Source organism: Primulina eburnea, chromosome 18, assembly GCF_022965805.1.
Source record: "Primulina eburnea isolate SZY01 chromosome 18, ASM2296580v1, whole genome shotgun sequence".
NCBI lineage: Eukaryota > Viridiplantae > Streptophyta > Magnoliopsida > Lamiales > Gesneriaceae > Primulina > Primulina eburnea.
The window spans coordinates 3,466,396-3,493,664 of record NC_133118.1 but is presented as its reverse complement, the minus strand read 5'-3'; the positions used below and the strand labels follow the sequence as shown (position 1 = coordinate 3,493,664).

At 33.2% G+C, this 27,269-nt stretch overlaps 1 protein-coding gene, 1 long non-coding RNA gene and 1 pseudogene across 2 annotated transcripts; 1 reads left to right on the top strand and 2 right to left on the bottom strand.

The window, feature by feature from the left end:
* Positions 1-1,010: 1,010 nt before the first annotated feature.
* LOC140819043 (uncharacterized) lies at positions 1,011-6,671 on the bottom strand. Its single transcript, XR_012115191.1, has 3 exons — positions 6,560-6,671; positions 6,358-6,446; positions 1,011-1,731 (listed from the first exon to the last, which is right to left on the bottom strand). It is a non-coding gene; the product is annotated as an uncharacterized lncRNA (long non-coding RNA).
* On the top strand, positions 1,729-5,926 carry LOC140820120 (UPF0496 protein At1g20180-like; annotated as a pseudogene).
* A 9,188-nt stretch (positions 6,672-15,859) lies between the features above and the next one.
* On the bottom strand, positions 15,860-18,158 carry LOC140819720 (expansin-A23-like). Its single transcript, XM_073179900.1, has 3 exons — positions 17,930-18,158; positions 17,381-17,702; positions 15,860-16,557 (listed from the first exon to the last, which is right to left on the bottom strand). The coding sequence occupies exons 1-3, from the start codon at positions 18,072-18,074 to the stop codon at positions 16,248-16,250; spliced, it is 777 nt and encodes a 258-aa protein (XP_073036001.1). The 5' UTR covers positions 18,075-18,158; the 3' UTR covers positions 15,860-16,247.
* Positions 18,159-27,269: the final 9,111 nt, after the last annotated feature.

Below are 27,269 nucleotides of genomic sequence, written 5' to 3'. Positions count from 1 at the left end.
TTGTGTTATTTTTAACTAAGTTAATTATTTGAGTGTTATATTATTCTGCTTCATGTTGTCACAATGTTTTACAACATTCGAGACAACACTTATATCTGATACGCACAATTCTTACTATTCTGTTAAACAAAATTATTTCATTCTCATTTATGAAGCCATATATTACTAAACAATTTAACATTTTAAGACCTATGCCTAAGGTGTTTTTGTGATGTTTCTTGTTTTGGTTCCAAAACAAGACCTTCAAATTGTTTGCGAACGGAGTGGTCCAATTTTCTTCGACCTTGGGAATATTGAAACATCCATCACTCGCCTGTGTAGGAGAGATGTCTAACCAGTCAAAATCGAACGCCAAAATTTTTCATCAATGGTTTTGATAAATGCCAACATGCATGCTTTCCAATAAGCACTGTTTGTATTGAAGCTCCTGCTTGCATTCTTTCCCATAAGCGTAGTCAAAGCCGGACTTTATATGAGGTCGAAGAGGCCATTGCCTCAAAACCCAATGTAGTAAAAAGCCCCATAAATGAACCAAGTATGTTGTCGATTGAGAAATAAATTATCTTATAATTGGATTATATTATAAATAGTATTTATGCAATTATTTCAAATATTTTTTGACTTATAATTGATGTAACATATTGTTTTGGCGTATTTAATTTATGCATCGTTTAGTGCATTTTTCATTTACGAATTGAATTTAGATGGACTCATTCTTCATTTTTCGTCTCAAGCCTCATTGAACACAAGTACAAATCTACGCCGTCCAATAGTGGCTTTGATTCAATCCAAGAAGCATCTGCATTAAGTCCACATGAAGGTTTGTGCAAGACAATTGCAATGCCATACTTTCTATATCTTTCTATAATAATATCAAATAAATTTTTGGGTAATTACAGTAAATCCTTATTGTTTAGGGCCAAAACAAAGATCCCTTTTGTTTGGATTCATTGACTTGTGAAATTTAGTCGTTTTCGGTCTCGACAAAAATTCACTGCCAAAGCCTGATACCACAAGTTTATTGCAAATAAACTTAGCCAACATAACATAGGACAACACAGACATTCTAAATCCAAAGAAAATTACCACAGATAATTAAAAATTAAAGTTTTAAAATCACTCTACCTTGCTATTTGGCTTGACTTTTAGTAATTATGCAGTGCTCTTTTGAGTTTCTTTCGATCTTCCCAAAAAACTCCAAGTGGTTGTCCAATAATCGACTACTAGGCAGTGCCAGAAAAGTAATCAAATCCTCTTTTTCTTCTAAATCTTGACCTGAAATTTCCATAGATTGACATATCATCTAAAATAGTCTGAGTCAATTGAACCATCCAAGTTCATCTTCTTGTTCCATTTCATTACTTCAACTCATCGTTTCTGCAGCCCGTCTTCAGATGATTTCTCCACCGAATTTATAGAGCTAGAGGCGTGGATTTCTTCAGTCCTGTTTCAATTTATTTTTACACCCTATCGAATTCTAGTATGCATTTGTTGTATACTCTGCATTCAAACCTTCAAATGTCACCAATTCTATACAAACAAGAGTTCAGAAAAGTACGAACATTCTACACCATAATGCTTCAAAATCACAATACAGCACAAAACAATGTTACGAACTAAGGTTGATCCCAAGGCATGCTTCCAGTTTGATGTTAAATTTCATTGTCCCTGAGGAAAAAGTATCATGACTGGGCATTTTGCAAAGTATTTGGATTCACAACGTTGAGCATTCTGCGCAAGACAATCAACACAATTGTATTTTTATGATATACCATGTGATACTGTCAATTCAGATTAAATATCAATGTCGATCCAAGGTCTGGAATTTAATGTTTTCTAAAACTACATCAAGATGTTTCAGTAATATGAAAGAAATTTAATCAAGCAAACTTACAATAACAGATAGTAAAATAATAAAATCTGAAGACTCGGAAATGCCACAATTGAGAAACTAAATGCTGCTCGCATACATGAAGGTTCTTGAACCCAGACAGATCATTTTGTCCTTTGCGTTTTCATACTATTCTGGGTGATACAATAAAACAAGAGGAGAGATTGTTGGTGACAAATCTTTGAGTTTCTAAGAAAAAAAGGGCTATTTCTTTGGTTTATACACATTCAATTTCCGGATAAAAGTAAATGTTGGACAAGACATGAATAACAAATGCCAAATTCTATTAAAGGTTGATGATTGACTGCAAGCTTTTAATTCAATGTATATAAAGTTTGTTTATGGTCTCAAGAGCATGAGAGCAGAATAGAGATGCTGACTTAGCGCATGGTTCAGTGCCTCAACGGAGGTTAAGTGCAAGGGGACGACAATGCTTTGGTTGGAGGCACAGAAACATCATGTCACATGACTTCTCTATCATCTAGAAGAGATATGGCAGGTTTGTTAACAAGCTGCACTTCCTAAAACTGAACATTTGAACCATAATGCATAGTGCTACATTCCTATGCTACCAAGTCCACACAACCAAACTACATACATGCCAGCTTTAGGAACATAAACGTCTACATTTTTAATTTTCAGCTAAAAAGCCATTACCACAACATGATCACAGAGATCATTCCACTTCAACCATTTCTCACAGTCGAACACCTTTTGATTTGAATCTCAATCTCCAAAGACCTGGCCAGATAAAAGAATATCTGGAACCCACAATGCTTGACAAAGAGGCAGGAACAAGAGCAAGGGATGTATTTATGGAACATCGGCACATTATCAAGTGTCTAGTATGCATGATTAAATAATTTCTAATACATTATATAAATTTCATTTGAATATATTTCATTACCTCAGTTATAAATTACGACAAACTATATCCATACAAACATATGTACACGTGCGCACGCACACACACATATAGACACACTACTATAAAGCATAAAGAGCTTAACTAACTACTTTGGAGTCATCACATGATTTTTAAAATCAATAAAATACCCCCCTCTCAAATTAGAAAATATTCCATTTTGGTTTACTAAAAAATATTATAAAAATCTATTTTGGTAATTTGTTGCTCTTCTTTACAATATCTCATCTACTTTCCGAAACTTTTAGAATCAATAAAAATATTAATTTGTCTTCATCTAAACTTTTGAATTTTTAAATGACGATGGTACTCCTAACCATGAATTTAAGAATTTTAAAATGACAAAATTATCATATTTAAATAATTATTCTAGCTGATTTTCAAAAAATCTTATAAAAATAATTTCTAAAGTTTTTAATTTCAATATAATCTCTAGATTTTATACACATAATTTAATATCACAAATTTTTAATACACAAGCATACATAACGTGACAAGGGACACTAGTATAAAATAAAAAAAGAAGATATTAGAATAAATACATTTGCTATGTTTAAAGTGAACATTTAAAATCAACCCTCAAAATAAAAAGAGAAAATTCAAAGGTTATATTCTTAATGCTATATTATCAAACTTTAACCTCCCATAACTTCACTACCACTTTTCCATAACCTCCACTAATTTTACTCACTTTTCATAACCTCCTGTAACTTTACTTTCATAAACCCTCTCAAGTTGCTAAATTTTCTAATAATTAAATATTAGGGTTCATCCACGCACACACAAACATACATATACATATTCAGAAGCTTGTAATTAATCATCAATTTTTAACAGAACCTGAAATATATCAATTTTAATTTTCTTTCTCGTGAACCATTTCTTTTGAGCCAAAAATTAGTTGCACACAAATAAAAACAACTAGAAACTTTATGATTAGAAAAATCAAAAGGAAATATAACAAAAACTCTTGTTGTAATGCTTTCTTTCTTGTTATAGTTAATATATAAGCTAAAGATTTAGAGCTTCACCACATTTTCAGTTTTTTGTTCTACAAATGGCATAATTTCCATCTGCTCTTCACATAAAATTTTATACAACTTTTTTTCTCACCATAGGTTGTATATAGGCAAACAACAAAGAGCCAACCAATAAAAACTCGCACTTTTTTAATTAGTAAGTGTTACAAGAAACGTAACCATCTAAATGGTGCATTAAAATAAATACCACAAACATGATATAACACACGGCAAAAGAAATAAAATCTAGATAAACAAGCGTAGAATCCAAGAAACATTGTATAAAACATGATGATAGAATTTAGTAAAAAGCTCCTTTATTTTGGCTAAAAAACTTATCTTCTCCATTATTACTACCATTCCATGCAACAATTGTGGCCTGCATAATTACACGTATAAGATTTTAACTTCCAAGGAAAGCAAGTGTTGAAGATAAATCAATGCAAAGCGAACCACGATGGTGCTAATAAATGCTTCCAACTACTTTCTTACTTGCGTCTACTAATGTAACTTTTCCAGCTTGAATTCACGCGTCATACATCAGATGTTATATATAGGGGTGTTCTTGGGTGATTAGATATCTTTTCATTCACTTGCAATATTCAATATGTTTTTGACAGGAAAATTATCGTTCTCCAAGTTCAAATTTCCATTTCGGAAGGAAGGTGCATTCTTCACTCAATTAATCCCTTTTGTCAATTTTCCGTGTCTTTCTTCCATATCGATCCACCACAGTTCAACAAATCTTCTTTTAGATTATAAACTCGATCCATGATCCCAATAAATTTAGTTCTCACTTCTCTCACTGATAAATCAAGAATCTACCGTAGATATAATTTTAAATAGATTTCAGCTTGTGTTCATCATAAAGTCATTTGACAAGATTTAAGCATATTCCTTGTTTGAACGAGTAATAGTTTTATTAGATACTAATTTGTGACGTATCATTAATTGATATCAGGGAGGAGTAGAAAACAAGATGTCAAAAACTTAGTGAGCAAACCAAGCGTGAATGAAGAATATAAAGAAGCTTTCAGGACAAAGTCTGGTGTACAAACACGCGACAACATTCAATGCCAACTGGAAATAAAACCCGTTCTTGAGGAACAACAATTTTTATCCACAAACCTGTCTCCTTCTCTTGTACGCCATGTTAAACTCTCCGACTATTTTCTCGAACCCTGCCACAAAACCCCAACCTCTATACAAGAGAGCATGAATCCCCATATTTTCTCCGATTACTTTGAGATTAGCCTAAAAGCATGCAAATTCTGTGAATTTCTCCTAAAAAATATCCACCAGGTTCACATTAATTATCATGAAATAAAAAGCATGCTGAAGCAAATCAGAGGTGTACCAAATGGTTCAAGTTGGACCGACAATGAATACTTCAAGGTACACGAATTTCTTACTTCATTTGCTTCGCAAATGAACCCCTTCTCAATGGTGAAGCCTGAGGAATTCCATGAGTTAAACAGTTGTCACAAACTTTTGTATCAAGAATTACGATCACAATGCAACAAAACCAAGAGGAGAAATAAGCAAACTCGGTGCATCAAACTAGTTAAGGCAACATTTAAAGTGGTGGGATGTGGTGCATTTGCCATTGCTTTGATAGCGTTTGCAACACACAACATGACAGGCTCGATGGCAATAATTGCTTGCTTCCTATGTGTATTAATTATAAAGAAAATGAAAAGGAGATTGAACAAAACTCAGCTTGAAAGGCTACACGCACAACTAGATGTTGCTTCAAAAGGGGTGTATGCATTGATCAATGATTTTGACACACTACGTCAGCTCGCGATGACATGTGAATACGAAATGGAACATATGAAGATGCTGGCTGAAATAAGTGTTCGAAAAGGAAGGAATGAGGTGTTTAAGGAAGTCATCAAAGAACTCCAGATGCAAGAGTCTTGCTTTTTGGAACATTTGGAAGAGCTAGAGAAGCACACATACTTGAGTATTCTTGACATCATTAGATCAAGAAACCAAGTTATGCGGGAATGAATAAGAACGGGAGCTGAGCCCAGTGCATTTCATAACTTTATCTCTACTAATTCAAATGTTTGTTTCAGAATGCCTTAATTTTCTTCCTATGTTTTCGTCATGTATCTATTTCTGATTCTTGATTCAGTTAATGTAGCGAAGCGCTTGAATCATTCTCAAATTAAATTATCATTATTGCTGCAAGATCATACTAATAAAAAATATATTATCACCATATGATTCACATGCAATCAAGAGTCCCATACATTCTATTTTCTTTATTATTAAATCAAGAAAAGTTATTATGAATATAGTTAGATGGTTTTTTCATAACTTGCCACAAATCCATAATGAACCAGCACTCCTCCCGGAATCGACTATTTACTATCACACAAATAATCTGTTTTTTGACCAATCATCAATTTAATGTAAAAAAAAAAGTCTAAAATCGTTTTCCCACAAGCCGCAGCTCAAAAATCGAGTTAAAACTTCACTCAAATCTTGAGAAAAACGGTAAAAATGAACCACACCTGCTCGAGTTTTCCAGTCGATTTAATCCCACTCCGTAGATCAAGCCCATCACCAGACAACCATGGAATCAGGAAAAATTACAAAACCCCTATTTATCAAATGCTAACCATAAATTTGTGATAAACATTTCATAATCGATGCTCAAATCTTTGCCCGCAACTGAAATGCATCGCAATGCAGGAGAATTTGACGTAAAATTACCAGGTTCACTTCAACAGATTGTGTAATTGGGCCGAAGATAAACCTACCGGGCCGGGCTTAAGCTTAGAATAAAATTAGTTGGTTTTTTTATTCCACATGAGGTTATATTCTATTAATAGGTCTTTGTTAGAATACGTAGCAAATATTTATTTTTGAGACGAATCAATCATATTTATATTTACAAAAATAAGTAAAAAGTAATATTTTTCATGTGTGACCCAAATAGGTGAGTCGTCTCACCAAATTGACTCGTGAGATGGTCTCACAAATTTTTTTTGTGATATTTTATCAGTGTTTTTATAACCGGACCGTTAATCAACCGGTCAAGAATTAAAAAATGGTTGTCCGGTCGAACCGGATCAATAAAATTAATATTTTATTTATTTTATATAATAAATAAAATAGTAAAATATTGATTATTTATGTTTTTATAGTTTTTACTTAATTTTTAAGATGAAAATTACAACAAATATCCAAATAAATATCACTTTTCAAATTCAAAAATCCAAATTACACCTAACATGTAACCAAATAGTGATGACCAAGTTTAAGTGCCCAAGAAAACATCAAGTTTAATTATACAAAAAGTAGCAAACATCAAGACCGTTCGGTTTCCGGTTCCTAAAGACCGGCCGGTTTCCGGTTTTTTCGGTTTAACCGGGTTTTAACCGGTTTTTTCCGATTAAACCTGTTTTCCGGGTTTTTACTTATCTCCGGACCGGCCTGGAGGCCGGTTCGCGGTTGAACCGGTCCGACCGGCCGGTTCGGTCCGGTTTGGAGAACATTATATTTTATAACCTTTTTAAATATACTAGTGAGGAACACCTGCATTAGACACGAGACTTCAAACTATTGCAACAACTTAAATAACAATTATAATAGTAAATGATAGGCTTAATTCAATTTGTCATGGTTTCAAACCGTTACAACAATCAAATATAATTCAATTATATTTGATTTTTGCAATGCTTCTAACATCATGCATATAATTGATTCAATTAGTTCGATATTATGTGAAATTGTACGTATTGTTTGGTTTCAAATTAAATCCTATATACTCTATTCGATAGTTCAGATACAATGGATATAAAATAGGGCAACTTGATTATTACAAACCTGTAATAAAATAAAATAGGAAAAATTATATTTTTGGTTGTACTTGTTTTTTTTGAGATTTCAGAACTCCATATTATCAAATTTCAGTCTTAGTCATGTATCTTCTGTTTTTTTCGCAATTTTAGTCTATTTTCATTGAGAATGTTGATGTGACACTACACACTTCATCGTCACATCGAGAAAATAATTAGAATTGTAAAAAAAAATAGAGAACTAAGAATGAAATTTGATAATACAGAAGACCAATATCGCAAAAAAAACAAACATACATAACAAAAAATATATTTTTTCCCAATATTAATATACTACACATGCTTCTTGTTACAGCTTAGGGTTCGCTTGGTATGTATGATGTGATAATTGAATGATTAATAATTTGATTGATAAATGCTTGATATGGTAGGATTAATAATGATAGAGATACATAATATCATGTGTGGTGTGAAAAAAGTGAGGTGGATAAAAGCATGATTAATACAATATTGGCCAAAATACCCTTCAATTTAATATTGCATTTTTAAAGTACAAATTGATTTCCTCCCGAGATCCACATCTCGAATTATTCTTGTCTCCCACAGATTCATAAAAAAAATGTACAACAGAAGAACATAAATCGCTCACAAATATACTCTCGAAGGCGTATAAATTAACAAATCCGCACTCAGTAATCACACATATGTTCGACGCTAATTTATCGACTTTTACCTTCGATTAAACTTCCAAGTTCTTCAGATCTGTAAGTACAAATGTGGATTTCTTACTCCATTGTGATATTCGTTGTTCTTCAGCCGCGGTGAGTGGGAGAAGTCGAGAGAGAACAAATGAGGAGACTGACGTGAAGAAGACACATTTCCAAATCTGATTTTTGAAGTCAAGGGTATTTCGATCATTTCGCATTTCAGGGATTGTGGGATAGTTTTTATCCAGATTATATGACTTGATTTATACTCCCACTGGAACAGTGAATGTTGTCCAACTAATAGTCAGTCACAAGTTCCAAAACCAAAACAAACGAATTATTAATAATGTATCCAACTTTAGTCCAACCTACCAAACTGGGCCTTAGTGTATATGTATTCATATGATGAAACAACAATAAATCAAAACAATGAAAAAGAGGATCATATAAAGAACACATCTCATTGTTTTTTCTCTAATTTTTAGTTTCGATTCCAAAGGTCTAGCAAACAACTTTTTTTATTTAAAAAAAAAAAGAAGAAAAAAAGCAAAGCATGTCACGATCGATTTAGAAATTAAAGATTAAAACAACCTTGAACCCTGAAAGCTTCGGATCCAAGCTTAGAAGTTGGTCCAGCTCAAAAATGTCTGGCCGATGGCCCAGTTCGACAGGGAAACATTTGAGAAAATCTTGACTATGCCATCAGTGGTTGTAACCCTAAAAGATAGGGTTTGTCCATTGAGATAAGCATCGGATTGCCAATTAGCCCCCCAGTTTCTTGACATAGACATCCAAGTCTTTGATTTTGATCGCAATATTTGTATAGATTGAATAGCACAAGTTCAAAGTAGTCTCTTCCATTGATGGTGAATCTAACTCCCCCGCTTTTTATGCATGGGACCATGCATCCAAATATAGAGAATCATGGTGAGATAGATGGCTCGGTTGAAGCTTGATTCGAGTTCAACCGAGTTTTTTGCGCCTCTCTATGATCGAATTTAGCCAAACTCGAGTAGTCATATGGCTAATCGAGTCAAGATATATGCGAGTCTATGATCGGATGAGTGCCAAAAACTACTAACTCGCTGTATGATACTTTGTCGATAGCCATGCCAGCAAGAAAGATTATTCTGTCTGAGCAAGTTGTGCATAATTGTGTATTTATATACGAGGATAATGTGATGTTCCTGAATTTGATTGTCCTTCCAATGCACGACTTTGATTGTATTGTTGGCATGGATATCCTGACAACCAGTCGAGCTACTGTCGATTGTTTTCACGGAGTGGTTCGATTTCGACCTGTGGATGGAAGCAAGTGGAATTTTTATAGCAAGGGTTCCCAAGCTAAAATTCCATTGGTATTTTCTTTAGAAATGTCTTGACTTTTGTTTAACGGGGATGTGGGTTATCTTATCTACGCTATTGATTTCTCTAAGAAGGAGCCTTCCTTATCTGTATTCTTGTTGCGAAAGAGTTTTCGGATGTATTTCCCAATGAGATTCCTGATTTTCCTCCTCATCGAGAAGTTGAATTTAGTATTGATATTTTGCTAGGAACTGCGCCTATTTCTAAATCTCCTTATCGCATGGCACCATTGGAATTAAAAGAATTGAAAGAACAATTACATGATCTTCTCGATAAGTGATATATTCGACCGAGTGTATCACCTTGGGGAGCTACAGTCTTTTTTGTTCGAAAGAAGGATGGTACTATGGGAATGTGTATTGATTATAAGCAACTGAATAGGGCTACTGTGAAAAATAAGTATCCACTTCCTCGAAAAATTTGATCAACATGCAAGTAATTTTTTTAAATATGCAGAGACATTTTTCGAAAATTCTAAAAGATTAAGGAGCAAATGTGAATTCCTTTTTTTAAGTTTAAGAGAAATTATTAATGCAAATAAATTGCAGACATAATCTGTGAGGTGTTCTTTGGATCCGGTCATGTGGCGTGAGCACCCACTGTTAAAGTACCACATTCTTGCAATGTTAGTTTTTAAAGAAGTATAAATGACATCGCATCGAATAACAGCTTTGTGTACCCATATTTTTTGTGGAAAATTTTTTGACTCTGGTGTTGTGCTTGGTGTTATGCAACACCTTGTGCAACACTCGATTTGATTGCTAATTCATTTAGTCATTTCTTAATTTGTAGCAGAAGGGTTTGATGTGCCCAGATTTATGGCAATAGTGGCAGATAAAATATTGCTTTCTTTGTTTTGGTTTAGAAGTTGACATTGGCTTCTTGGTTTGTGAAATCTTCATTGGCGAGTCAACTTTCAAAGGAGAGGAAAAAGCTCTGTTTTGTTTCAGCTTTTGTTCCGATGCTAGCTTTGAGATTGGTGGAGTCTTCATAGGAGGGTTTACCATTAAGGGAACAAAGTTTTCTCCACTTCCCTTTACAAACACAGTTGATTTTGATTCGAAGTTGGAAGATTCACCATGTTCATATATGCTTTTAACTTATCCAAGACCAGTTTTGATGTCCTTCCCCATTGTCAGCATTGAGTCAAGTTTTGATGAACTTGAGTTGAATTTAGCAAGAGTGTTTAAGACCATCTCAAGATCATCCTTGACTTTGCACAGATCAAGATCCTTTCTACTTAGTAGAATTTCAAGTCAAGACAAGCTGTTTTTTAGCTCAGTATTTTCTTTTGAAAGCATCGAGTTTGTCTCATTTATTTTGAGTCAGTCATCATACAACTCTTCATACATCGTCTGGACAATATCTACAGTAAGCTCTTCTTGATCAGATTCTTGGATTTCGTCAAAGTCCGAGTTTTCAAGAGATTTAGCATTGAGGCAAAGTGACTTAGAGATGGTGTTGCGGCCTGGTGTTGCAACATCAGTGGCAACACCAAATGGATTGACTTGCAGTTTGCGAGTATTCTTCAGAATAGGAGACAAGGAGGTGAAATCATCTTCTTTAATGGATTCAAGTTCTTCATCATAATCTTCATCACTCAAAGAAACTGCCATGCTTTTATTTATGCGAAGTTGGTTGACACACTAATTTGCATAATGTCCATATCCAAAACACTCTCTACATTGTATGGAATCCAATATTTTAGTTTTTGATCGAGCCATCACTTCATTTCTCTGTTTAAAATACCCTTGGGCATGTGTTTCCAATTTATTTATGTCAGAAGGGGCAAAAAATTGTTTCAGTAGTTGCATAATTTTCTTCTTGTCTCTCATTTTCTTCAAGTAATCGCCGAATATAAGTAATCAAGGAGATTGACTCCCCACCGAGATCAGATTCATTTGCTTCCTGAATTATATTGTTGACGAAGTCATCGGTAGCTTGCAATGCAATGGCCTTCCCTTTATCTCTTTTCTATATATCCAGATTCATCTCGAAAGTCCTAAGAAAGCTTATAAAATCTTCCAGATTCAGAGTAGACGTGTCCTTTGATTCATCAATAGCATAGATCTTGATGTCAAATCGTTCAGGAAGAGACTTGCTGACGAGCCTTTCATTAGACATAGGTTCACCGAGACTAAAGGCTTCATTGGAAATATCTCAAAGTCTTCGATCAGCAATTATCTCATTGTCTTCCATTCTTAGGCTCTCAAATTTAGAGGTCAGTATCCTCAGTTTGGTTTTGCGGACACTTTCAGCTCCTTCACAATGCTTTTGGAAATTGTCTCATGCTTCTTTAGCAGATATGCAATTTGTAATAAGGCTGAACATGTTGACATCAACCGAGGTAAAGATGGCATTGGTTGCCTTAGAATTAAAATTTGAGGTTTGAACCTCATCATTAGTCTATGCATTCTCAGGCTTTACTCGTCTGTCACCATCTGCATCGACAATTCTAGGTGGTGACCAACCATCTAGAACCCATTGCCAAGCTCTTTCCTCGATGGATTTTATGTACATCCTCATCTTAACTTTCCAAAATGCATAATCCGATCCATCCAAGACCACTGGCATAAAGGTATCACTTGAAGCCAATGAGTCCATTGAGCTATAATTGAATTTCCTGTAAAAAAATAAATAAATAAAAACAATAGTAAACCAGAATCAATCACTTAGTGTATCAAGCATTGGCTCTGATACCACTTGAAAGGGGACTGTTGATCATAAACGTACATGAAATTAATTTATTGTTTGTAACAGAAGTTAGTGTTATCAACACGAGCACACAAAATGCAGCGGAAATAACTAATTTAACACACACGTATAACTTGAATAAATAGGGACCATATTTAAATTATGCACAATTATAAAAACTTGTGCAATGCCTCATGGCAAAATTTACTAGAAAAATATGTAAACCGTTTATACCAAAAAACAATACTAGTGAGTATAACAAAACAAAATTCCTTGACACTCTAAAGAATTAAAATGCATCAAAATCAACCAAACTCAAAACTAGATGCATAAACTGAAGTTGCTTAAAAACAATAGAAGAAGACTCTTCGATCAATACTCTACATTATTGTTGTTTTGCACGTATCTTCAACAGCAATCAACAACAAAATATTACAGTGAATTAATCAAACAGAGTTTTCACACGAAAATCTCCAATACTGAACTTGTGCAAGTTCAGAAAAATTTCAGCAGCTGCACAAAGTGATCAACCGATCACACGAAAAAACTTCAGTAGCTGCACAAAGTGATCAACCTATCACACAAAAGCTTCTCATCAAAAATAAGCTTGGCTCTCGTATTTTTCTTCTATGCAAGAACTCCTCTACCGACCTCTCTCAAGTCACACACACGGCTGTAAGGCGCACTACATATTTATACCCAATGCTTGACCTAAAAACAATTCCATAAAAGAGTCCTAGAAAATACGGAAACAATATTTTCATTAGGGATAAAAATCTTTTAAACAAGGATAAAATATCTTAGAGATACAAATCATATTAAAAACAAATATAATAATATCTAGAGATAAATCAAACAAGATATTATTATCTAAAAATAAATCAAGCAAGATCTTATAATCTAGAAAAAGACAAAATCTTAAATTGATAATATCAATTTAGCAAAAAATAATAAAAGAATAAAATATTCATTACAATATTTGCATAAGAGTGGAAAAACGTTGAGTTTCGATCTCCAGAATTCAACCAATTAACTCTAGGTTTCCAATGTAAGTCTTCCTGATCAAATAATTTTTTCAATCTATTTCTCCACCTCGAGGATACTGACATAATTATCTTAGAATGACTGGGACTGCCAAAGATTATGAAGTTTATTAATCGAACCGACCCTTTTTCCATGCTTTCAAATTTCTGCTACAATTTGCTAGCTTTACCGACAGTCGAGAATTTGAAGATGATACCTCCCATTTTTGTTTAATAACATTATAGAAGTCCTCTTCTAGCATACATTTGGGCTCAAAGATAATGCAAAACTTGTTGTAATTTCAGGAAAAAATGGTCTATGATCAGACCCAAAGAAAGCTTTGAAGAGAAATATTATTTTCGAATTTAATTGATATATTTCTTTACTTAAATTATTTCCTTAACAACACGCTTTCCTTGTTGCTTTGACTAAGTAAATATTTAATATAATTTTACCTTTCTTAGTTGATGAGATAATCTACATTCAAATATATTCGAAGATATGTTACTTTTGAGAATGAATTGACAAGATATGATATTGGTGTTTAAAAAGAGTTTATTCCTAATAAAACTCTTACTTTATTTTTGTTGTAGGTTTCCTTGTAGAGATAAGTAGATTCATCAATAAATAAGAGGTCAAGGATACTGATGAGCGGCTTCTTGAATATCGATATATATACACACAGTGAAGATTTTTCGGTTAAGAAAAATTCTTGAAGCCGGTGCTGTTTGAAGAGTGGTAATCACCGTGTTGCTCAGAATGTTGTCAACATCTACAGACAACATCCGTAACGATATTGACTGAAGATTACATCTAGTTGATCGTGTTTTCCGGGATCAAGTTTTTGCTTTCTTATTTACGTTTTAATATTGTTGATAGTTTTTATAAAGCTTTATTTTTTCAAAGTGTTGAGGAAATGTATTTTTGTAATAATCACTAGTGATAGATTTTTTTGTAAACGAGTTGGTTTTCTAGTGATTCATTTTTGCCATAAGGCGCAAATTTAATCTTGTCTATTTGTCTATGTTAAGCGAATTTGTGTTACAAACTTTGATTTTCCGCTGCATGTTGTCTTAGATGTTGTAACATCTGGAACAACATCTAATTCTGATAAAACACGAATTCTATGTTTTACATCCTATACTGATATTTTTATTATTTACTAGTATCTGTCGAACAAAATATTCCTACAAGCTTGAGTCTCCACCTGAGCCAAAGGAAACATATTACGCCAAGCCAAATTGCATACAAAGTGGTCCATTCTAGCCAGAATCAGATTTTCTCCTTGTCGTCGATTACACCACGTTTAATCCTTCGCTACGACTCAAAAAGAATTTCGTTGAAGTTTTCCCCAACCAACCACAGAAGATTTTGAAGTTCATGAATGCCTGCTAATCGACGAAGTAACTGTCAAGAAGCCTCACGATTATTGACCTTCGGATTACCATAAAACCCAGAAAACCTCGACTGGTTTTGATCTTGGCTTCACTATGCAATCAATATGTCCCACATAAAATGACTGAATATCGATATCAACATTATCTCGCCAAAATAACATCAAACCCCAGCTACGACGCACACTATCCGCAGAAAATAAACCCTGGAATTTTGGCCGCTCTTTCCAGATCCGACAATGTTTATTTTTGAAATATGTTATCTGGAGACGACATTCCATTTTTATTACGAGTGTCGTTCTTGTAGCGACTTATTCTAAAATTTTGCATTAATTCATTCACTTAATATACAAAATGATGGGAGATATTCAATATATAAAATTAGATGATCTCAATCAACTTAAAATAAACATATTTTTTAAATTTTGAGTCATGAAAATTTCATAATGTGTTATTTTACTTTGAAATATTCTATGATAAAAGTTTTTTTAAAATGAAAAATTAACCTATATTTATTCAATAGAGAATCATCCCAATACATTTTTTATTTATTGAGCAATTTTTTTTATTAATTCGGAATGAGAATGTACACTTACATGATTTTTCACATTAACACGATACAACCTTGAAACAACCCGTCAAAGAATACATATTAATGCACTTCTAGAAAATGTTCGTCGGGCATGAGACCCTACTCTGGCCCATAGATTATGTCAGTCTTTGGGAGTACTGACGTAACATTACACATATAATGTTACACCTCATAATGTCCATATTAGGACCATGTTGGAAATATATAACAACAATTACAAAAAAAAAAAAAAAAAACCTGAAGATAAAGGAATGACATTGAAATTGTTATCTAGAATATGAAAAGATTTCTTATTTTTATCTCATTCAATTGAAATAATAAGTTCTAGCTAGCTAGGTTATTTAAATGGAAGCCTATTTTATGTATAATTCATTAGTTACCAATGTGGCCAAATTACAAGATGTATATAGCTACATATATCAATTTTGATACATCGGTTTGATCTGAACATATGACGATTTTACAATTACAAAAAAGTGCTAAAATAAAATGAAAATTTCACAATATGAACTCACACATAGACATGTTTTTTATTACACATGTAGAATTTGAGACATAACATGCAGTTTCAGCCAAAAGCTAGCAGCTGTCTCTTATTACAATTTAGTGTGTGTATCTATTTTTATGATGAAAATATATGTAATGGTAGAAAAAAACAATCATAGAAAGCATATACCTATTATTATGTATGCTATTATTATGCGGTTTGAGCCGAAGGTCTAGCTGGAAGCTTTCTCGATTTAAAAAACAACAAAGCACACCGGGACCTGTTAGCTATAAAAGCCCAAAACAACCCTTGGACACGAAAGCTTGCGCGAACCGGGTCTAGAAGTTGATCGGGGTCGAAAATGTTTGGCCAAAGGTCCAATCTGAGGGGATGACGTTCGAGAAAGTCCTAACCAAGTTATCAGTGGTTGTAACCCTAAAAGATAGGGTTTGTCCATTGAGATATGCATTGGATTGCCAATTCGCCCCCCAATTTCTTGACATAGACATCCAAGTATTTGATTTTGATCCCATTATTTCCATAGATTTAATGGATCCAGCATTGGCAATATTGGTGAGTAGCACAAGTTCAAAGTAGTCCCTTCCATTGATGGTGAATCTAACTCCCCCGCTCTTTATGCATCGGACCCTGCATCCAAATATAGAGAATCATGGTGAGATCGATGGCTCGGTTGAAGCTTGATTCGAGCTCAATCGAGTTGCGTGCACCTCTCTCGATGATCGAATTTAAGCAGAACTCGAATAGTCTATATGGCTAATCGAGTCAAGACACATGTGAGTTTATGATCCGACTAGTGCCAAAAACTATTTACTTTTATATATTTTTATGCATTTGACATAAAAGAAACTCTTTGAAAGAACTCTGAGAAAACAGTTTCTTTCGATTAAACGGATAGAAAATGGTTTTTTAAGTCAAATTCTAGGGTTCCGATGAAAACCCTATTTTATATATATCTTTTTTGGGAAAATAATTTTTTTGTTCCATTAATTTGTCTAATTTTTTGTTTTGGTTCATTAAATTTTGGTTTTGTAGACTAACTTTTAATTTCGCATATTTTGGTTCAATTATTGACGTGACACTGGAAAATATTAACGTGACACTTAAAAATGATGATGTAACATTGAAAAAAGCTCATGTGTCATCGGAAATTTATTACTGCCCGATGTCAAGTCAAAAATTGGACTAAAATATCTTAATTAATTTAAAAGTTCGTGCACCAAAACAAAAATTTGTAAATAGTGGACCAAAACAAGAAATTAGACAAGTTAATAGACCAAAAAATATTTTCCCTATATGATTTTAGAGATGGATCAACCATAACATTGTTTTTTTGGAAGTCAAACTTTTAAACTTAATGGATCAAAACCAAAAATTGGACAAATTAAATTGGTGGACGAAGTGAATATTTTCCCTACAAATTATAGACCAAAGTTAGATGAAAATAACATACCTTTTGTAGAGTATAGGAACGATGCCACGTTTAGAGATACCGATTTTTTCGAAAGCCGGCTGAGCCATGTCAAAGTGTTGGCGGGGCGGGTTGCACCACCCTCCGTTGTCACTGGGAAGATTGTTATTCGGAGGGCAGAAGTTAGTGGCCGTGATGGTCACAGATGCCCCCTTGATGCACCACCGAGGCTCGTTTTTTATATCGCAAGCGACTCGGTAGCACTGCCCACAAGATGCACCGTCATTAAACAGTGCAGTGCTCAATGCTGCAGTGTTAGTCCCATAGCCATCTGAATACAAGTTACCATATCCACAGGCACCCCCTATCATCCAAAACAACACATAGCATCTATTAGAGAAAAAAAGGACAATAATATAATCGAGCTATATTGATGTCATATCAGCTCTATGTCGGAAAAAAATTAATATCGAGAAGATAAAAAACAAAATACAAGATATTAAAACTAAAATTTGATAATATAGATAATCAAAATCACAAAAAGATCAAAAAAAATTTGTTTTTTCGTAAACATAAACGAAAGAAATGTACCCATCGTTCCAGAGGCGTCGCTGCCACCATAGAAAGTTGCATGAGCTTGAGTCCATCCGGAATCTTCTGTTAGGGCATTTGTATACACTGTTAAATAACACAACTGAACCGTAAGAGCTACTCCTAGAAAGGCACTTTTTGCCATTTTTCTCCTTTTTTAGTTTATTTTTTAAAAGTTTTTTCCTAAATGCCTATCAATGTAGGAGGAAAATGAAAAGTTGGTTATAGAAAAAAGATTTTGTTCTTCATTTATAGAGGATAGATCCCTAGAGTTGAATAAAAAAAATAGAAAAAAAAAACAAAATTTAAATTGAAATATTATCTTAGAGAATCCTGAATTTAATACAATATTTAATAAATAATTCTCATACTCTATTCTCCAATCATTTCAACCCCACATGGATCTCCATTTGAATGTATACTATTGCATTATTAATTGATTTATTAATTCATATATTTTAAAGGGAATAATTGTAACTTGTATGAAAGAAAATTAAATTAAATTAATTCCCTTGATGTGAGTTTTGCATGTGCTAACATTTGACATATCTCCATTATTATCATGTGTGACGTACATAATTACATTGCAAGAGGTTCATTATTTATGCCTAACGTGACTACCAAAGAAAATCTTGTGATTTTTGTATTTGTGATTTTGACAATTGGTTTCTTGAACATGTAGGCGAAAGATAGGTGATCTCGCATATATTTCTAGTTTTGATTTTGTCAAATGGTGCACTTCTTCGTGTCTACCCGACGTCGTGCAGTATGGGACTATGTGTTACAACTATATATCCGCACTGCCACAATATAATGAAGTAAAGTCGTGTGTCTGCTAACAACTATATCTTTTAGTTTAGTGATAAGTGATTGATCGTAACAGTTGTATAATCTCAATCAAAATTGTTTGTCTTGGCTGAATGGGAACATAGCTTGCAAGAAATCCGATCAACATATTTGGTCATGATCAAATATATTTAGAGTAGGTCTCTTGAGAAACGGTCTCACAAATCTTTATATGTGAGATGGGTCAACCCTGCCGATATTCACAATAAAAATTAATAATCGTAGCATAAACAGTAATACTTTTTCATGGATAACACAAGTAAGAGATTTTTCTCACAAAATATGATCAGTGAGACCGTCTCTCACAAGTTTTTGTCATATATTTATTCTTTTACTATCTTATTTCATAATGTTTTGCTAGAAGTCAACAATACAAAGTTTAGAAGTTAGTCTAATCATAATTGGATTGGAGGTACATTATGTGGGAAGGCCAGGCCACCCAAGAGCTACCTAATCGCCTTATACATAAATAAGAGTAGCAATTCTATATGCAAAATACATGAACATGTACTTGTGTCGATAAAACAATAAAACATGCATCATATGACAAATAAATTTATTTTTGAAATGTCTGGGTTGTAGGTAGGATAAATCAGTTGAACTTTGAAACAACTCGATGTTATTTATTATCACAAAAACTTATGAATTACAAATTTATCTTAGTCTTTCGTTCCTGACTGTCCCTCGAGACATTGCCTACTCTGATACCATTTCACCACTTTACTGGCTTATAGAAATGGACTAGAAATGCCTGAAATACTGCTAGAATCAATAGAGGAAACATACAAATTGTGTAAATGAAATGAATTTCGAATGAACTATTTATAGACGGAATTCGAGAGTTTCGAACTTGGGCTATGTGGCTAGTGTCATAATCGAGTTTCCACATGTCTGGATGGTCAAGATCATAAGCTCCATCTCTGATTCGGAAATGCATTTCTAGACGAATGATTCGGAAGGTCCGAACTGACTTTCGATGGTTCCGAACTGGCCGATGCTTAATAACTCGAATTTCCTCAATTAATGATAATTTAATCATGTTTAAGCAATATTTTATTCATAATAAGAAATGAGCCTTACAACCAAGGTCCTAAGTTTGGAAAAAAGTTTGGGATATTGTGGTATTTTTTGGAAGACAACAGTAAGGCTTGAAGGCAGTATCCCACTGGGGTAAGGATGACTTTAGTTAATATTATTTTATTGTATAATTGCTGAACAAATTAGTTTTTACTCAACCAGATATTCTTTATTTTTCATTTTGTCTCTAAATTTGAAATATTATATTTTAGTCCAATTCGGTCCAAACCGGAACTGGAATCGCTAAAAACTGAAATCGGAACAGTTGATTTTTTAACTGTGGTATGGCCTAATGTTTACTTCGAGTTATAAGATGTTGGGATGCAATAATTGTCCATGCTAGGAGAGGAATGAAACCGTCTGTTTGTGCTGATCTAGATTTTCAAATATTAATGTTGTACTATTACCAAAAATTATAAATTTCGGTAAAACGACTAGCGCTATGCATTAAACCAGTTGAAATCATTGACATGATGGGATAAAACTTTGGAATAAATCCCTCTTTTTGTTCCGTATTTTTTGCAACGAATTAATTAAGAGGAAAGAATGTTGGAAGAGACAAATAGAATTATTAAGGGAAGGCTAAACAAGTTTTGTCTTATTTTTATATTCTTATGCCATGTGATTAGATAAACCAAATCCAAAATTAAGGCCATTGAATATTATTATGCTATTAAAATATAGAGAAAAGTTGTTGGTCATATCAAATTTTGACCTTTTTTAATGCACTTTTTTATATAAAAAAATTCCAATATTATTCTTATATGTTTTCACCACTCTTAATTTTATATCAAACAAACATTGTACTTTCAGAAAAAAATTGAGTTGTATAAAAAAAATATTTTGAATTATTGTTGTAAAAGTCAACCATATCGTATATAAACTATATATATATATATATATAACAAAAATATCATAAAGGGTGCATTAGTATAATTTACATAAATTTAACTTAATTAAATAAACTTCCTACACAATATGCTACTATTTTAAACAAGATACGGTTGGGTTATTTATGAAATTATATTATACACATAATTTTAAAACAAAAACTTGTATTAAACGATCTCACGTGTAGTATTTTGTGAGACGGATCTCTTATTTGGGTCATCCATGAAAAAGTATTACTTTTTATGCTAAGATTATTAATTTTTATTGTGAATATCAGTAGGGTTAACCCGTCACACAGATAAATATTTGTGACCGTCTTACAAGAGACATACTCACTCACTTTAAAATGGTTTTCTTACAGCTAATAGCAAATTTTTTCCTTTATTACAGTATGTTTATTTATAAAATTTAATTTAATTTTTTTTATAGATTTTATATAATTAAATAAGATCAGGTCTCTTGTGAGACGGTCTCATGAATATTTATCTGTGAGACGAGTCAACCATACCGATATTCACAATAAAAAGTAATACACTTATCATAAAAAGTAATATTTTTTCATGGATGATCCAAAAAAGAGACCCCTCTCACAAAATACGACCCGTGAGACCGTCTCACACAAGTTTTTGTCAACCGAGATATTAATTTTGTTAAGTGACTATACGTTGTAGTATGATTTGTAGCATACGTTGAAATAGAAATATTTATATTTATAAAATAAAAACGAACAGAATATATTTTAATTATATGAATATTCATCAGAAACTTGGTAAATTTAGTGGCAATAATTGGATTATAAATAAATAAATATTTTGGTGAAATAATTTTATATATTAACGTTAATTTAAATTGGTGAAGCACCATGTGATCTCAATCTTTGAATGAATATATATATATATATATGTCAACGGATAATTAAAATTTTATATTTTGTATAACTGCTCAAATAATCATTTGGCAAACACAATGTATGCAACGCCATTATTCGGTGGTTAAAATTATTGGATTGAAGTCAAATCCATTTTACGAATAAAAGTAAATTTCGCCATTCCTGTTTGTTTGTTTTTTTCTACAATTTTGATATTTCATATTGTCGAAATTAAATTTTAATCTCATTCTTCTCGATTTTTTGACAATTTTCTCTTATTTGGGTCATTAATGAAAAAATAATACTTTTTATACGAAAAATAATATTTTTTATTGTGAATATCAGTTATTTGGGTTATCCATGAAAAAATATTATTTTTTATCCTAAGAGTATTATTTTTTATGTTAAGAGTATTATTTTTTATTGTGAATATCGGTAAGGTTGGCCCGTCTCACAGATAAAAATAGTGAGAGCGTCTTACAAGAGATCTACTCGACTTATTATATATGGAGTTTTCTCTTGAGTAAAATTCTCTTAATATATATCTTGTTTTCTTGTTATAACAAAAGAGTCTTGAAATATTAGGGGTGTCAAAATCAGACACAGCTCACAACCTCGACACGCTTCAACCCAAAAAAATTAGGTTTGGATTTGGGTTTTTCGGGTTCGGGTCAGATCGGGTTGGACCCGATAGCTGACCCAAAAATGTGATCGGGTTGGGTTGAGTTCGGATTGACCGGAGTTGACCTGAAAATTTTAATTTTTTTAAAAAATATAATTAATAAATATTATCTATATTTTTATATATTGTATGTTTGAAAAAATATTTATTGTATATTTTATATCATAAATTTTCATAATTTAATATTTATTTCGAACATTTTTTATTTTTTAAACAATTTTTTATTTGATTTAGTAAATTTATATTATTTTTCTACAAGTAGGCTTTCAAATTTAAATCATATATACGAAGGAGATTTTTTTATTATGTATTTAAATTAAAATATTATTTTTTTGAATTTTATTTAATTTTCTTTAAAATAAATTAAAAAAATCAAAATCGGGTTGATCGGCTTGATTCGGGTTCAGGTTTGGGTTGAGAGTTTTTGTGTTGACTCGGGTTCGAGTTGACTCTGTGTTGAGCAATTTTTAAATAGTACAATTGTTCAACCCGACCCAACCCACCCGAATTGACACTCTTATGAAATATGTTATTTAGAGATGACATTCTAGTTTTATTATGAATGTCGTTCTTGTGAAGACTTGTTCTAAAATTTTGCAACAATCCCTTCACTTGATAAACAAAATTATGGGAGATATAATATAAAATCTGATTATCTCATTCAATTTAAAATACAAATACTTTTTTAAGAATTTATATTTATAAAAAAAAATATCATAAAATTTTGAGCCAAAATTTCATAATATCTATTATTTTACTTTGAAATATTATATGATCATTTTTTTTAAAAAAAATTATCATATATTTATTCAACCTAGAGCTGATTTTATTTATTCACAATGACATGATATATTACTCAATATATTTTTTTATGTATTGAGCAATATATATATTTTTTTATCAATTAGAAAAATAAGAATGTGTACTTCCATATTTGTTTTTCACATTAACATGGTTATTTATTGGGTAACTTGGGATTCAGTACCCAATTTTTATCAAATTTGGTTTTGATACCTCATTTCCCAAAATACCCCTCAAGCCTTAATTTTAAATAATTGATTTTATATTCAAATAATGGCCCATCATGCTTCCGTAAAATAAAATTAAATCTTATACCTTTTTGACCGGAGTACCACCGGATTATATCCACCGTATTTTACGAACTGCTCATCACAGTTCAACCACACGATCGCAACCGATGGTTACAGACGCAGATTCCTTCAGCAGCACTCGGCACAACTCTAATTCGTTTCCTACCTTAGAGTGTACAATATAAAATAAAATTTTTGAAAATAATACATGAGAGGGGCTAGAGCAAAGATCTCTTTTATTCAAACACAAACATTTATTTATTACATAGTAACCTCCTGTAGAGGAGGAGAAACTTGTTTAGCTACTTATCGTAGCTGGACTCTTAACACACATAAAGCTTGAAAGAAAATATTACAACCTTGTATGAAAGAAATGGAGAAAATATTTGATGATCTTCACTTCCTTCTTCCGGCTTTATTTATAGAAGGCTCTTTCGGATTTGAAACTCGGATTTCAAATCTTCATTAGCCTTTACAGCTTGCTTGGGGACCATGTAGTGGTTGAAGGGTCCCTGTCTAGATTATTAATCTGGACATCAACTTCTCATCCTCCTTTATCTCTCTTAGATACCATTGACGATGAGTTTCTAGGATATCGGCAGTAATTTCATCTTTTTTATACTCTTTGAAATGATTTACTAACCATTTAAGAGCTTCTGCCTCTTTCCTCTTGTATGTTAACCTTCTTTTCAAAACTTTCAAATATACTCGATACATTTTTAAGTTTTGATTCTGGTGTGTTAACTGGTTTCCTTTCTGTCCTTATTTATGGATGAATTTTCGGGACCAGTTAATTTACTTTTATTCATTGGATTCCTTTTAGATTGGTATCCAATGCTTGCTGAGTCATCCACCATTTGTTATTGGTGGTCCATTTGTCCTTTACCACTAATTAGTGGTTGTCTTGTTTCTACCACTCACATGGTAGTGGTCCTGCTTTTTGTAATGGAGGGTCACATGTCCCTTTTAATTTTGTCGAGGAATCTTTGGTTTTTTGTATCCTCGAGGAAAATGTGTATGTGGTCCTTCCCTACTTGTGCTTGTGTCGGTAAAGTTTTTCCGATCTGATCTCGGTTTGAAACCTTTACCAAACTCCGGTTTCTTCTGGTCTTGGCATTCAAGGCAGATGTTTTCTGACCATCTTCCTATATGTGCCATGTTACAGAATTTCCGGCGAGTCTCTTTGCTTGCCGGCAGCTTGCTGTTCCACAAAAGATTTCTTTTCTTTTCAAATAGATCTTCTGCAAAACTTGTTGTTTTTCCTGTCATGGTATTTAACAGGAATGATCCGTTCACTGAATGATTGTAGAATTTGAACGGAAACTTGACTTTATCCATCTCAGTGAGACAGACCCAAATACCCCAAGCTCTTCTGGTAGAAATATCATCTTCAGTTATTGAAGACACCAGGGGTGTTTCTTCTGTCGGAGGGTCCTTGATAAATTTCTGGACATTTGAATCTGGCCTCCTTAGCTTGATGAAATGAAAGGCTTCATGTGTGCCTTTCCCTGCTGGTTCTGGTGCTGCACTGAAAAAATACAATTCCAGAATATCTCCTCTGGACAAATAATCATTATTTGCCCAAGTTTCATGAACAGCTTCCTGGATCCATTTTGGTAGACATGAAATTTCCGGAAAGCTGGGTGATGTAGTATAGACTGAGGCGAGAGCCCCAAATTCATACCAAGCTTTAACCTCCTTGGGATATGAATTAGGTTTCATCCATACCCTTGGATATTTTCCTGAAACATCAACCCTGTTTGTAGCTGGGTTAATGCCTATTCTTGTTTTCAACTTCTCCCAATTCTGCTGATAAACCTGAAATGGAGAGATTGTTGTTTCGTTAGTACCAACCTTAGATTTGCCTTTATCAATTCGAGGCCTAAGGTTGATCTCTCCCTCTTCAATCCCCGAGGTGAAGGGTTGACTTGAGGACTCAAGATAAGGATCAGGAGTCTCAACTTTTGTTTCAGTCGACTCATCTGGTGATGATCCCGACTTAACACTTGTGCAAGGGGTATTTGAATCCCCCGCTACAGGTATGGAGTCCTGTGCTCGAAAACTCTCCATTTGAGAAACCAGTGGTCTCTCAATGCCCTGGAGGATAGGCCTTTGCGTTACAGACCATAACTGAGTATATGCCTGTAAACATCCTGTAATTCGATCAGAGACAATTCTCTTATCAGCTTGTTGTAGCCTTCCCGCAACTTCTGTGTTAACAGCTAACTTGTTGAACTCGGTTTAAAGCATTTCAAGGTGTTCCCTCAAATGCCTCTGCATCTTGATAATAGCATCAATGTCAATGCTGTCCATCTCTTGTTAAAAAATCTGCAAGAATATTTTCATGAGATTTTATTATCATAATATCAAAAATATAATTTTGACATAAAGCTTGCCATCGTAATAATCTAGCCTTCTCCGGTTTAGACTCAATTCTATTCCTCAAAAAGGCTTTAACTTGAGTGTTATCAACTTTCAAAGTGAATTTCTTTGCAAGTAAAAATAACGGCCATTTTTCAAAAGCCCTCTTTACTGCATAAAATTCTTTTTCGTTGATGTGCCATCTTATGGCTTCTGCATCTGAGAATAACCCACTACAATATCTGCATGGTTGTTCTCCATCTGGTGTGAGCTTTGTTAATACTGCAGCCCACCAATGATCACTGGCATCGGTATATAATACCAGATCATCCTCGTCTTGAGGAATAGCCATCTTTGGAAGATTTTTGCAAACCTTCTTTAAATGGATAAGTCCTTTTGTGTGTTCGTCTGTCCATATAAATCTAGCATCTTTTTTCAATAATGGACTGAACACCTTCCTGTGTTTTTGAAGTTGCTTTTTGTCTTTGAGATTCTCTGGAAAATTCTGTACCTTTTCTACTATGTGTTCTTGCAGAATTATTCCTGACTCATCGATTTCAATTCCGAGGAATTCAATCTTTCTTGTAGCAATGACTGCTTTCTTTTCAGATAAAACCAGTCCTTCTTTCTTGCAAACATTAGAGAAAATTTCCAAATGTTTAACATGTTCATTCATATCTTTGGATGCTATTAAAACATCGTCGATGTAAACAAACATAAACTTGAAATAATCTTTGAAAAGATTATCCATCTTTCTTTGAAATATCTGGGGTGAGTTAGCCAATCCCATTGGTAATACTTCCCAAATATAATGTCCTTGAGGTGTGGAGAAAGCTGTGAATTTCTTGCTTTCTTCGTGCATCCGAATCTGATAGAATCCAGACTTGCAATCAAATTTAGAGAATATCTTGGCATTGCGAATGCAACTAATCAAGTGTTCTCTACTAGGTATAAAATACCCATCAAACTCCAGAATCTTATTAATTTCTTGATAATTAATAACCAATCTGGGTTTTCCTCGTTTAATCTCACCATGATTTCTTATCAGAAAACCTGGACTGCTATATGGTGACATACCTGCTTTGATTAATCCAAGGTCCAAATGTTCCTTGATTATAATCTGCATATCCCTCTGATCAATGATGTTCATTGGGATGGGTTTACAACGGACAAATTCATACTCTTTGCCTTCCTTGATCTTAAGGCAGGCCCTGAGTTGATTTCTGTCCCACCATGCCAAGGGATCTTCGTTATAATTTTCTTTGATCCTCTTCTTGACATCTTCCAGTGATACCTTAGATTCAAACTCTACTTCATTTGTATGTAGAGTTATCTTAAGGCATTCTATATCTTCTGGTTGGAGTTCCTTATCTGCTCTTAACTGGAGCATTGTTTCTCCAAACCGTCTTGAATCCTTCATTTTCGGGTTCAGAAGTTTTCCTGAATCACCACGCTTGCTGCGAAACTGGATTGGCAATTTTCTGTAAAATGCCTCCCTAAGTCTCTGGACTATGATTTTGTGAG

Bases quoted from the DNA above. Each gene is read 5' to 3' on its own strand.
- LOC140819720 (XM_073179900.1), bottom strand. From the start codon at position 18,074: ATGGCAAAAAGTGCCTTTCTAGGAGTAGCTCTTACGGTTCAGTTGTGT. The intron at 17,703-17,929 runs GTACATTTCTTT...TTTGGATGATAG, and splicing joins CGACGCCTCTGGAACGATGG to GGGGTGCCTGTGGATATGGT. The intron at 16,558-17,380 runs GTATGTTATTTT...ATTTGGATGCAG, and splicing joins GTTCCTATACTCTACAAAAG to GGTCCGATGCATAAAGAGCG.